We start from the raw sequence: 13,411 nt of genomic DNA on the forward strand, positions 1-13,411 counted from the left end.
CAAAAATGGACACCATTGGCCTATCCGGTTTCACAAATAAGTAATACTATAAGAATTCACACATTAGGTATAGACATAGCAGTTTAATACAGCCATAAAATGGCATGACTAACCCTTTCCAATGATAAATTTCAGGGAGGGTTAGAGGTACACTTGATATAGTAAAATGTGGCCACCATACTTTAACATGTAGATTTCACCGGGCTGTTACCATCTTGAAATACATACCATATGCATGTAGTTAGATATTAAGAGTGGATCATTGTCTGGCAAAGAAACATTGCTGCGCTTGGTTTTTAATAAAAGGGCATGTTTATTGTGTTTACAAACAAGTTTCAAAAACAAAAAAGGAAAACATGTAGTAGTACTACTTCCTAGTAGTAACCTTTTTCAAAATGCCAACAGCCCTCGTGCTGTATGAAGGTCATCTAAAGATTTATTTGAAAAATCAAACACTGTTCCACTCACAGTTCACCAAGACAATTCTAAAACTAACATGTTTAGACAAACAAAAAAAAGGAAAGACTAATTTTTTGATGTATTTTGATTTTATATATTTCGACGGAGATAGCAAAAGAATTTCAAGCAAGATCCGTCACACATTGATGTCCTGCATTACACAATATTCCTTCGAGCTTTGGAACAAAGTTCTTAAACATCTTAAATATGAGAACGAATAAAATGGAAAGCCATTTCTTTTGAGAAACTAAGGAGATCGGCCATCATAATTCAGAACACTGCTGCTTGGGTTTTTACAAAGCATTAGTGTTTTCTATTTGGCTATTAGTCTTAGCAATTTATCTACAATATTAAACAAGTAAATTGCAGGCAAAATTTAGAACAGGTTCAACAGAAACACTCCTTGTTATGAAAATACAGCAGTGTTCAAAGGACTTTTCTTCATATATAAGGAAGCTTCCCTTCTATTAACAGGAACAAAAATATCTATAAACCTTGTAAACAGATCTGTTTCATTTATAACATAAATAATCAAAATCAAGACCCAGGGCACAAAAAAAAAATGGAGGATCAATATAATCTAGAGCATTGCTAACACGCTGTCCAGGCCAATTATTTAGTATAACAGATGTTCTGCAGGTCACTTTTTGACGAGTTACTGTTCTGTCAGGAGTTCATTTCACAAATCCCATCCCTTTTCCTCCCCAAGAAAAGCAACCTCAGGCTGGCAGAAAGCTTTTGTTTTTTTAAAAAAATAAATCTACATTCATACAAGTGTGTCTTCATTTGAAGTCCAAAAGGCAGGGAAATTTCTCCTGCTCGCCACAATGTGTGAAAGGACCCAGTTTCATTTTGTTTCATTGCAAATCAGCTAGTGCGGTAACATTCATCTTACAATCAGAGAGATGTCTCCAGACTATGTAGTGGACTGCCTGGGGATGAAGAGGTAGCTGACTTCGCTTCTATTGTAAGATGGATTCCGCTGTCAACGGCATTGTTATTTTTGTTGGGAGAGGGTGGTGGAGTAGAATGACGTTTTGTTGGAGCATCATCTTCAGCATCTGTGTCATCGATAAGAGGAATATGAGGTTCAGAGTCTTCTATTCTAAAATCTGGGTGCGTCATGAAATTGTGTATTGAACTTCTGGACTCTGGCTTTTCAAGACCTTCGTATAGCGAGCTACGAAATGCATTCACCACTCGGATCTGTGTAGGTCAAAAATCAAGAGGCAAGGTGGGGGGGGGGGAGAGACAACAGAAAAAGTTTGAGTAAGCAGAAAAACAAAATACATGAAAAAATGGTTTATGATTCTGAAGTTGACAAATACTATAACAATGAGTTAAAATTGTGCAATATGCAGTGGAATTGCAATACAACTGTAAATAAAGAAAAAACAAAACATTTTAGTCACACCATTGACAGATAAGTGTTGCTATTTTAATAGAGTAACATCTACGATCGCATTTTGGTCTACAGTTAGTTACTGCGTAATGCTAAGAAAAACACGATACTGCAATTGGTTCGTAACAAAATATTGACACTATCCACTTTTAGGATAAAATAAGTCCAATTAAACAAAATGGGTAAACCAATTCACATGCCAGGAATTAGGAATCCCATTTACTATGAAGCCAAGCATATTTAAGCTGAATGACACAATGGAACTGGTAGCTACAGAAGCCATGCACAAAACAAAAAACACCCCATCGTGAAATTAAAGAACTCACAACTGTAACTATTCGAGTATATGCCAAAATAAAGACGGGGTACCATTCTGCATTTTGTACAGCGAGAGCTCGTATATAAAGTTACTTTCTAAAGAAAATGACTGACACACACGGGTCATTAACCAATATAGGATTGGTTAATTTTGTTGTACGTGCCTGTAAGCAAGCCTTAACCACATGCTTAAGAGTATGTACTGAAATGTTACCGTGCCGCAAAGTAACGGGATGCATCAGCTGCCTTGACAAGACTAAGTTTACTTTTCCATTCAGCAACTAATGCACCCAACACAACTCAATGTTATTATACATTTGACAGAGAATTCATTTTTGGGGCAATCAGAGAAAAAAAGGCGACGGTATTTAGAAAACACATTATGCCGCAGCCCGAGGCACTGTGGCTGACACTTATTAGCAATTGTATTAGAATTTAAAGTAATAAATGAAAATAAACAAAATGTGGCAAGCATCTAGGAGAGATAGAGTTCTCTTTTGATACTATATTTACTTAAACATTTAGTACAAGTAATTTATTAGAAAGTTGAGAAAAATATAAAAAAATCCACATTTTCTTATGCAAATCCTCACTAAATTGGTCAAATAGACAGAACTACCCCTAAAATTAAACAATTCTGGTGTCCTGGTTTCTGAAATACCTCAGTTGTATAATTCCCATACAGAGTTATAGGGCACATATGTCTGCATTGCTCATTGAAAACAGTTGCTTTCTTACATTTAGTATGCTGGGTATATAACAGGAGTTTTGAACAAAGAAACAAAATAAATAAATACCCACAAATGTACACATTTCTGTAGAGCAGACAGCCCAGGGTATGTGGCTAGGGCTTCTGGACACCTATTATGCAGCCAGTTGGCCATCAATCATTGCCAAATTTAGCTGTTTTATGGCAGAATAATCCAGCCAAAATTGTTCAGCTGCATCTCCAGATTGAGGAAATACCAACCATGCATAGGTGGGGGCACAAACTAATTGACCGTTTTAGGATTTTAATGCATCTTTTGAGCCTGTAGTTAGACACTAGTGAGGAGATTGTGCAAGAATGCGAGTAAGACATCGGACATTTCCATCTTGTGAAAGAGGATGTCTCAATTTTTAATTGGAAGAATGTTTAGTTTTTCCAGTTTTGTTTTTTTTTGGTACAGCACATACATGCCGAGCATGTGAATCTGTTTTAATATAAAAAATTTGAATAATTCTGGGATGGTATAACATTTACCCAGACATGGTAACCTTTATTTTACGACTTGTGCCAACTGAGTCTGGGCAGCCAGGGGGATCTAGGCGACTGTCCTCCTCATATATCCTGAAGGATGCAGTATATCCCACACTGCTTTCACAAAGTTTGTATAACTTTACTCCATACCTTAACGGCTTTCATTGGAAATAATGCCTGAAATGCAGACTGCCATTGGAAAAGAACAAGGGACTCCTCAAAGCAGACATTCAGCTAGGGTGTACATTGTGTAAATTAATTAGATAATGGGCCTTAATTTATATAGTCCATCAAATTGTGGGTCACCTCTAGGGGGACACTGGGCATTGCCGCTGAAATGCAGGAATCTGAGCAAGTCCAAATATCTGGCCCTGGACATAATTAATCATATGGGAGAAGAGGGGGGTTATAAAATCAGTTCTGGTTCTCCAATTGGAGCATATAGTTTTTTTTTTTCTTGCAATACCCATCAGGGCCAAGGATCAGTTTTTTTAATTCCATACGGGTCAGTGGGGTGACAGGTGTGACATCTGCTCTCTCCAGCTTGGTTTGAGCTGTTAACAGCTTAAAGATTGGTGGGGGAAAAAACAAAACCATACACAACCCCCACCCACCAAGCTACCCAAACCACACACATATATGGATTGGGGTGATAGAGCAGTTAATTAAAACTTGGTCAACAGGGAACTGGTAAGGTAAGGTTATTATAAATCACATATGTGTTTTTACAATGCAGTTATGCGATTGGTCATCATGATTGATGACGATACCGGTCACTGATCAGTCCCCTGAAGGGTCAACTGGCCAGTATTTGAGTGCGCTGCTGTATTTTCTATTGGAATGTCCAACAGGGGCATCTTGCCATTACCTTTCATGGATGAATCGGTACATCCATATGGTTGCGAAGGGGTTAATATGCGATATGATTTGCAGTTAACATTAACACAAGCAGACATTAAGCTCCCAGCCGTTTCAATAAAAAGTAAATTGCCAATTTGTGCACGCTGTCTGCTCCAGTAAAAGCCAGGAGGGCAGGGGGAAAATGAGACGGAAGTTTCCATTCAAAATGAAGACATGAAATTACATGCATTAAAATTGACATTAGATCATGACTTTAAAAATGCAAAAGCAAGAGGCTGCATAGCTAGCTACTTACAAGTTAACAATACAGTTGAAAGTATTTTTTTTTTTGGTGCACCAAGAATATCATATTAACATCAGATCTACAAAGTCTGAGCCACCAATCTGACAGTGCAGCTAATGGTATTACTGTCACCTGCTATAAGAATATAAACCATGGGGTTAATGTAGAAAGAGCTATACTATTGTAAAGGGAATTCTAAATGCACTCAAGGCACAGTTATTTCCAATTCATGTAAAGCCATGAGAAACACCAGTACTGGTCAAAACTAGAAAAACAGTACAACCTGTAAACCTTAAACAAGTGTAAGGTATTTATGAAATATCATTCAAAGCCAAAGTAGAATGTTTCTTTTAACATGTAAACATGAGGAACAAACGATTTGTCCACAACATGATTTTAGTGTACTCATGGGAAGCCTTATGTGGTAATGAATACCATTCAGAGTCACTTCCAGTGAAGCAGGACATTGAATTTAAACTAATAAATGAAAAAAATCCTTGCCATTCTCATATCATTGATCTGAAAATGCTACAAAGAATATCATCCATAAAACATGAGGCGAACACCTTTGCCTGCAACTACTTTCCATTTAAATTAGCATTAGGAGACAGGTTAAAATGAATGAAATTGGTCTATTATTGCACATGTGTGCAAAGCTGAATTTTTCCTAGAGTTCAGGACTAGGCATACAAGTCTAACAAGCAGGAAAACAAAAACGAGGAGGAACGTGGCCGAGCAGGTCTGGCGAGTTTCACATATAAGGCTTGGACACACTAAGTGGTATCTCCCGAAAATCAAGCTTAGGTCTTAATGAAATCTAAAAGCAATGGCAGTTTTAAGGACGCTGATTGCAAACACTAAGTAAATTCTCAACTACTGAAGCCGTAGTTTATATGAAAACTTGACTCACTGTAAAACACTTATATAGAACACTACAAAGCTTCCATAGCACATCCAGTGCATGTAATAACAGGCATATACTCGAAAATTTACAATTTTCAGTTTCAATGATACAGGACTACACTTAATACGTCAACAAAACGTGCAGGGCTGCAGCCTGTGAATTGTTCTTTAAACTTGCAATAGCCATCATTCCAACAAGTTCAACAGACCTCTAAAATAATATTAAAACTGAACACACGGGTGTATTATCCTTGTGAAGGGAAAGCTTTATGAACAGCCTGAACAATGAGACTGATTACTGAGGAGAAAATGAGAAACGTTAGGTGTGTGAATTAGGATGTGTTAATTCATGCACTTAGGAACACACACTCACACCCCACAGTAGTAGAAGCAGTAGAGGAGGAAAACACTACATGTGTAGGGGTAGAAATATTTGTTACATCATGATGCTGGCTGGCGATGGAGGGTTGCCGCCTTAAAGCCCCCTGAATGGAACTTCCACTTTGGAAAGCATTCACTACATCCATCTGCAAGGAATCAGAGATTGTGACAGCTTGCTCAGCAAGAGAGAGAGAGAACAAGAGAAAGGACCATCCCATCTACAACAAATAAAAAAAAAAGCAAAGAGAAAAGGCACTTTTATAGAGCAGCTAATAAAAGTGAATTGAAGAAAGCTAAGGAAAATTGTGTGGAACTAAAAAAAAAATTTTAAGCTTCTTCTGGATAATACAAACAAGGTAGAATCTTCACACACACCAGTCACATCTTCCCCTAAGTAGAGCTAAAATCCTTAAAAATTGCACCCGTGCCCTCTCATAGGTCAAGTGCCACTCAAGACCATACCTGAGTCTGTATTCGGTTGAGGCCCCTAAACCATAAGATCTGACCACGACGCAACTCCCTTTCGGCATGATCTATCTCCTCTGCATCTTCAGCAAGTTCTTCCTCTGGAATCTCATCTTTGTGTGTCCCATGACCTGCTTCTTTTAGGAACTTTAAACGACTGGTTGGTATTGTGGTTACCAGCTAGAAACAAAGAATGTATATAAAATATATGTAAATGTAAATATGTAGATAAAATAAACATGTATATAAAAATACGTATATAAAATAAATGGCCCCTGAAGCTGTCACGGTTCTGATTTGTCGTTTGCAATCAATTTAAATTAGGGGAAAACGCATACTTAATTACTAGTTTTTTGTAAAAACATTACATGAATGTAGTGATAGTAAGCACTCCAAATTTGTGGCATGGCAACAATAAATTTAGGATATTAAATCTATATGCATTACAAATTGTCATACCAGACACATTGTTAGATTTTATGTCTTTTTTTTACATACCACAATTTGGTATTTCCCTTTTAGGAAGCAAGTAGTTCATGTTAAGGCCTTAATAATGTTTCCAAAACTACAGTACTAATTATACACGGGTAGAGAAACACCAAACGCAACCACCTCTCAATATATAACAATATTACATACATACACACACACATACACATAGATAATGGCAGAAGAATAATAAATTACCTGCCCCCATAGTAATGTTCCCATACCAAGGAAAACAGACCACAGCCACTGATCTATAGTTAGTTCGGCACAACTAAATGGCTTTCCGCCAAACTGCACAATAACAATCTAGGGAAGAAAATAAAAAAAGGACAAGATTTTGAATTCAGCAATAGATACTTCTATGAAACGACAGCATAGGCATTTTTAGCATCCAGCTAGAGCTTCCAAGAAATGGACCATCCGTAAACTTGGATAGGATCACAAGTACAGGAGAGACAACTTGCACTTGCAGAACATAAGGGAAGCTTAGAGATAAAGGGTAGACAGACAGACAGAATATTTCAGACTAGTTTCATATGCAATGCTTCATCATAACATGAAATGTATTCTACTGCCAAGATCTGAGTTCTGCCTCGATAGAGTGACTTTAAATGTATAAAATTGATTTGGAAAAGACTAAAATAGAAATAGTCTCTCAATAACGCCACTGACAAACGTTGATTTTATCCAGAAGCCTGCATAATGCAACCCAAGTGTTATGAATTTCGGCACTGCATAAAATTCCAACTTGTTGAAAGCTCGTCTTAAAAGTAAGCGTTAAAAACGGGGTTTAGCTGGCTAGCCAAGACTGGTTTAGGAATAGGAAAGAGTTAAGTCTATCAAGTTCATACAAAATGTGGTCTCAGCCTTATTTCAGAACACAATGCACAATGCACTGCGGGCTCAGAACACAATAGGGAAGACCGACAGACCTAATCCATGTATTATGTTTTATTGTCAACAGTATGGATAAGAGGTTGGAAAAAGACATTACGTTTACGAGTGAGCAGCATTATAGTATTCTTTCCATTATATAAAATTGTTAGGGTTTACAGGATTCATTGTTGGTACAGAACTTGTTATTCAAAGGTTTTCACTGGATAATTAAAGCATGAAACCCAAGTATCCACTTTCCCTTTCCAAGAAACTTAAAAAAAAAAAAAGTGCTTACCTGTATAACAAAAGTACCCAAGACAATGCTACAGAAGATCATATTATTAAATATCCCTTCAAAAACATTCCTTTCACCATGAATCTTCCTTGCATTTATTTCATTAAAAAGCTGCATCATGACAAACGTATTAAACACAATAGTGTAATGCTGCGACGGAGGGGCATGAAGAGGCGCGTTCCGTCCACTGTCGATATTAAAAAGTTCTTCACCTGTGGGGGGAAAATGTGTAGATTATATTTAGCTACAGAAAAAAATGAAGGGGGGATACTTAGATCTTGTGAAATTCATAACCTAAGCTGCTACATAAAAATAGTACTCTACTTCTATCCATTAGGGGATTAGAAGGCATATTAAGATTAATGAGTCCAGTTGTATGACTCCCTTCGAGGATTTGATGAATTTATTAGATTATATGAGGGAATATAAGAATGCCTAAAAGCACACACTCCTCAATACTTGGGTTCCTCAAGAGAAGAGGGGAACACACAAAAAAAGTACATATATCTACTTGAATTACAAATTAATTTGATCTTTTGGAACCAATAACCCTAACTGGTTTAAAACTTTTCTAGCGTGGGGGTAGAGATAACCAACATTACTGTTTGGAGTAAGAGTGGGCCCCACAAGCCTTTATCAGCTACGATTTAGTGCGTACAGCACCATAAAGCAAGGTTGATAATATTTGGTGTCCAAGTGTTGTGTCAACATCCAACCTGCGTTTAATGTTAAACCTATATGAAATTCAGTTTAACTATCCCCCCCTCGCTACCTACTAAAAGCAGCATACTGCAGGAGTAGCAGCAGCCAATCACACGTACGTATCTGATCATTGTTTTGATTGTGATTGGCTCTTGCTGCTTTAGCGACTTCTATGGGAGTACCAATGAACATTTACAAGAGGTTTAACTTCTTAATGCTTCCTGGTTTCAGTAGACGCAAAGGTGAGGACTATAGTAGTTATTTTCTAAATCCAACAACTAAAGAAAGCATGCAAAATAGCGATATCTGATCATTGTTTTGATTGTGATTGGCTCTTGCTGCTTTAGCGACTTCTATGGGAGTACCAATGAACATTTACAAGAGGTTTGACTTCTTAATGCTTCCTGGTTTCAGTAGACGCAAAGGTGAGGACTACAGTAGTTATTTTCTAAATCCAACAACTAAAGAAAGCATGCAAAATGCATTAAAAAAAATGCAAAATGTATTAAAAAAAATAAAAATCCAGTTTTGGAAACCACATTGTTCTTCAACCCTTTAACATTAGGACTAATTATTACATCAGTGAGAGTGATGGTTATGCTGGAAAAAACATGGAGGTTGCCCAAACATCTGTTAATGCTGAATATAAAAAAAAAAAGTTCCCAAGGCCAGGCAACCAGCGCTTTCTGCGGATGCACATAGGGTTCTGAATAGACCTCCACTAGCCACATTCAGTGAGCTGGAGCAGACTTGAGGCAAGTATATCATGTACATGATGATGTGACCGGCCAAAACATCTCCCGCACAGGACACGAGCAAATGCATATGAGAGACTGTACAGAATCCCAGATGAATTTGCAGGTAGTGTTTTTACCCCACATGGTCCATTTTTAAACATATTGTGTACTTCTAGGTTGGGTAGACATGCAACAGTTAACTGGCTTTATAGAGATATAGTACATCATCATCATATAACCACAGCACTGCAAAAAAACAAAGCCATGAATAAAATGTATATAAATTACTTACCAGCAAACAAAAGAGTGAAAACTACAATGAGCTGGTAGACTGCGTGACCTAAAATATTCTTCATCATTGTGCGCGATATGAGGGGTTTATTTCTACCATATGGTTTCCTTAATAAAAGCGACTCCGTTGGTGGCTCAGTTGCCAGAGCAAGTGATGCAAATGTGTCCATAATAAGGTTTACCCACAACATCTGAACAGCTTTAAGTGGAGAGTCCTGTTAAATTGCACAATAAAGAAAAACAAAACACCTATTTAGTTTTTATTTAAAAGTTTGCTTATATATCATGATACAAAGATAACTGAAGGCCCCATAGATACAAGAGCTCCTCAAAGCGTTCCTGTGTGTCCTATATTGGTGCAGTTCACGAGGTTAACCGAGTCTGCTTTCAAGTCCAGGCTGTTAACCCCTTAAGGACCAGGCTGTGTTTTACCTTTTGTACCATTGGGACCGAGGCTGTTTCAACACTTTTGCGGTGTTCGTGTTTAGATGTAATTTTCTCTTCGCTCATTTAGTGAACCCACACAAATTATATGTTGTTTTTTTCAGGACGAGAAGGGCTTTCTTCAGATACCATTGTTTTAATCATATTATCTAATTTCCCATAAAAAAAAATAAAATATGATGAAAAATGTAAAAAAAAAACCAAAAAACATTTTCTGACTTTTACCCCAAAAATCTTTTACTCATCCAAAAAAGCTAATGAAAAAACCTACTAAATATATTCTACTATTTGTCCTGAGTTTAGAAATACCCAATGTTTTTATGTTTTTTTGCTTTTTTCTGCACGTTATGGAGCATCAAGTACAAGTAGCGTTTTGCTATTTCAAAACCATTTTTTCCAAATCTGGTAATTCTTCCCCCCATGTGCCATTTCAGGTATCTTTGAAGCCGGCCAATGCAATTTACCCCATCAAATCATATATTTTTGAAAACTAGACACCCCAAGGTATTTCAAATGCTAGAATTTTAACTCTTTCCATGCACTAATTCTACCACCAGTCTTTGTCAAACTTTGTGGTAGTAATTTATTTGTTGTTTTTTATCGCTAAAATTGCTCTTCAGGTATGGATTTACAGCTCCTGGTATACATCACTTTGAAACAACACCCCAATATGTGTTCAGCAACATCTCCCGAGTACAGTCATACCCCCCATGCATGGGTTTGTCGGGTTGTTTGGGAGGTAAAACGCCACATTTAGGAAGTGCACATTTTTTAACTTGGAACTTTTACATCTGGTCATTCTGCCCCCATGTCCTAATAGGACCATCTTTGAAGCCGGCTAATTCAATTTACCCCATCAAACCATATATTTCTGAAAACTAGACACCCCAAGGTATTTCAAATGCTAGTATTTTAACCCTTTCCATGCATGAGATTTTACCACCAGCCTTTGCCACACTGTGTTGGTATTTTTTTCTTTTACACAAATTGTACTTTGGGTATAAATTTATAGCTCCAGGTATACGTCACTATCAAACAACACCCTAATATGTGTTCAACAACATCGCTCGAGTACAGTGATACCACCCATGCATGGGTTTGACTGCTGTTTGGGGTTAAAAGGCCACATTTGGGAAGTGCGCTTTTTTTTCCCTATTTTGGTCAGTCTGTGCCTATGCCCTATCTTTGAGCCCGGCCACTCCATTTTTCCCCATCAAACTATTCATTTTTTTAAATTAGACACCCCTTTGGTATTTGAAATGCTTTTATTTAAATTTTTCCACGTCAGGATTTTTGGGAAGATACAGCGCTAATTTTAGCACTTGCTCATAATAATAAAAACTTTATTTTTTTATTTTACTCTTTTTGGACTTTTTTTTTTTTTTTACATTTTGCTGGAACTGGATAGTTCCTCTAAAGCATAATAATTTTTAAATGTTACCATATTTTTTTTAAGCTTTTTCTTTTTTTCCTTTTTTTTTTTTTATATTTTACCAATCACAGTGATTAGAAAGCTGGGCTCCATTGACTTGTATGGTTGAATGCAGTACCTGTATTCAACCTGCAAGTGGAGCCAGAGTTCTCTAGATGGTCTGGAGACCGTCTAGCGAACTTTTTCAACTTTATTATTTTTTTTCCCTGGGGTAAGTATTTGGTGTCGCTGGATGCCTCCTGATCGAGGCATTCCAGCGTCACCATTGAAGTTTAGGAGGTGATCGTTGATCGCCTCCTAAACGCTTTTAAAACGGGCGTCCGCCGCCATACAATGTATGGCAGTTGTTGACGCCCCGGGGAGGGGTCAGACGTGGCCCATGATGCCGATCTCGGTGTTGCTGAATGCCTCAACATCTAGGCATTACAGCAACACCGTTTAAGCTTAGAAAGTGATCGTTGATCACTTTCTAAGCTTGTTTAAGTCTCATGACGTGTCAGGCAAGTAATAGGTCGTTAAGTGACCGTTTTGCATGACGTGCCTGACCCGGCAATGGACGTTAAGGGGTTAAACAGTGGTGGATATGTTCTCATGTTATACGTACAAGTACGTGCAGAAGAGCCTGACCGTATATGTATAGCTTGGAGGAAAGGAGAGAGGGTGGAGATGTCATTACAAAGTATCTGAAGAAATTATAGAACAGGAAGACAGTCTAAAACCAGAGGGCAGAAGTTCTACTTGATAGAGAGAGGGTGGTAGATAAATGAAACCGTCTCCCTGCAGAAGTTGTGGAGGGATAGACAAAGTTATGCTGAAGTTCTTATATGCCATCAAGTTCTAGGTCTATGTTTATAAGTTAAACTTTTCAAATTCAAAATGACATTTAACAAGCAAAAATAACATCAAGGGCATAATATATTTTTAATGCATTTAGAACATTTATATTGAACTTCTTATGGCTACAGCAGTCATTTCTAAAGCACAGGTACTTAACCAACATGCATCCTGCCTCACCTTGACTGGCTCATGAAAATATGTATTTGCAGACGATGTATAAAGCTATGTAAAAACTGCATAACAAGTGTATCGACCTAAAAAGCAGCTGAAGATTATCTTTTATATAGCACCAACAATCTACGCAGCGCCTAATACAATGTATATATTCAAGGGGGATGACAAGACGAGAACTGACAGACTAAGACAAACCGATACATTAGGTGGGGAGAGCCCTGCATAACGGTGAAGAGCCGACAACCCTTCACAGAAGACAAGAGCATGGGGGCAATAATAGTTATGTAAAAGGGAAAGAAATGTGGCACAACTAGGGTTTACATTTTTCTCCCCTTTTAAACCCAACTTTTCATACAAGCTGCTTAGACAACATGCTCTCTAGAAAACAATGTAGTGTCAGGACACGCAGGTATTCTAATTAGGATATTTGGTGGTAAAATTAAAACTTTTTTCTTACATGCAAAGGTGCATTTTTCCCATTTAGAGACAGCTCAATTTCCACAGCAAAATGCCAGTGCCACATAGAGCAGTTTCCAGCGTTCATCTTTCGACCATTAAGAGACTTTAAGAGTATTAAATATATATATATACACATATACTGAAAATCAGGACCAACAAATGCATGTCAAATAAAACCAATACATCTGGCAAACTATGCAAAGCGGATAGCATGTATTTTAGCGTCTGTGGGCACCTGTAGCATATAATAGCGTGATAAACAGAAGCGATACATTCAGAATGACTGCACTAAAGCAAAGCAGAAAACTGTAAGAACGGGCAGAAAGTAACTCTTCACTTGCTTTGCGAAATATACAACGCGTG

The 13,411-nt window shown here is 37.5% G+C and overlaps 1 protein-coding gene across 17 annotated transcripts in view; it reads right to left on the bottom strand.

The window, feature by feature from the left end:
* Nucleotides 1-1,356: 1,356 nt before the first annotated feature.
* LOC149299796 (plasma membrane calcium-transporting ATPase 1-like) overlaps nt 1,357-13,411 on the bottom strand; it is a 33,123-nt gene continuing 21,068 nt past the window's right edge. For 9 of the 17 annotated variants that reach the window (XM_089486214.1, XM_089486209.1, XM_089486215.1 and 6 more), the window contains 5 exons: nt 9,704-9,917; nt 7,973-8,184; nt 7,000-7,107; nt 6,310-6,492; nt 1,357-1,665 (listed from right to left, as the gene is read on the bottom strand). In XM_089486214.1, coding sequence (XP_089342340.1) covers nt 1,357-1,665; nt 6,310-6,492; nt 7,000-7,107; nt 7,973-8,184; nt 9,704-9,917 — 1,026 coding nt within the window. Of the gene's footprint in view, nt 1,666-5,839; nt 6,066-6,309; nt 6,493-6,999; nt 7,108-7,972; nt 8,185-9,703; nt 9,918-13,411 lie in introns of all 17 variants that reach the window. The other 8 variants (XM_089486202.1, XM_089486201.1, XM_089486216.1 and 5 more) reach the window with 5 other exon arrangements.

This window comes from Sceloporus occidentalis, unplaced genomic scaffold (assembly GCF_023333645.1).
Source record: "Sceloporus occidentalis isolate IW3139 unplaced genomic scaffold, rSceOcc1.0.p SCAF_28, whole genome shotgun sequence".
Taxonomy (NCBI): domain Eukaryota; kingdom Metazoa; phylum Chordata; class Lepidosauria; order Squamata; family Phrynosomatidae; genus Sceloporus; species Sceloporus occidentalis.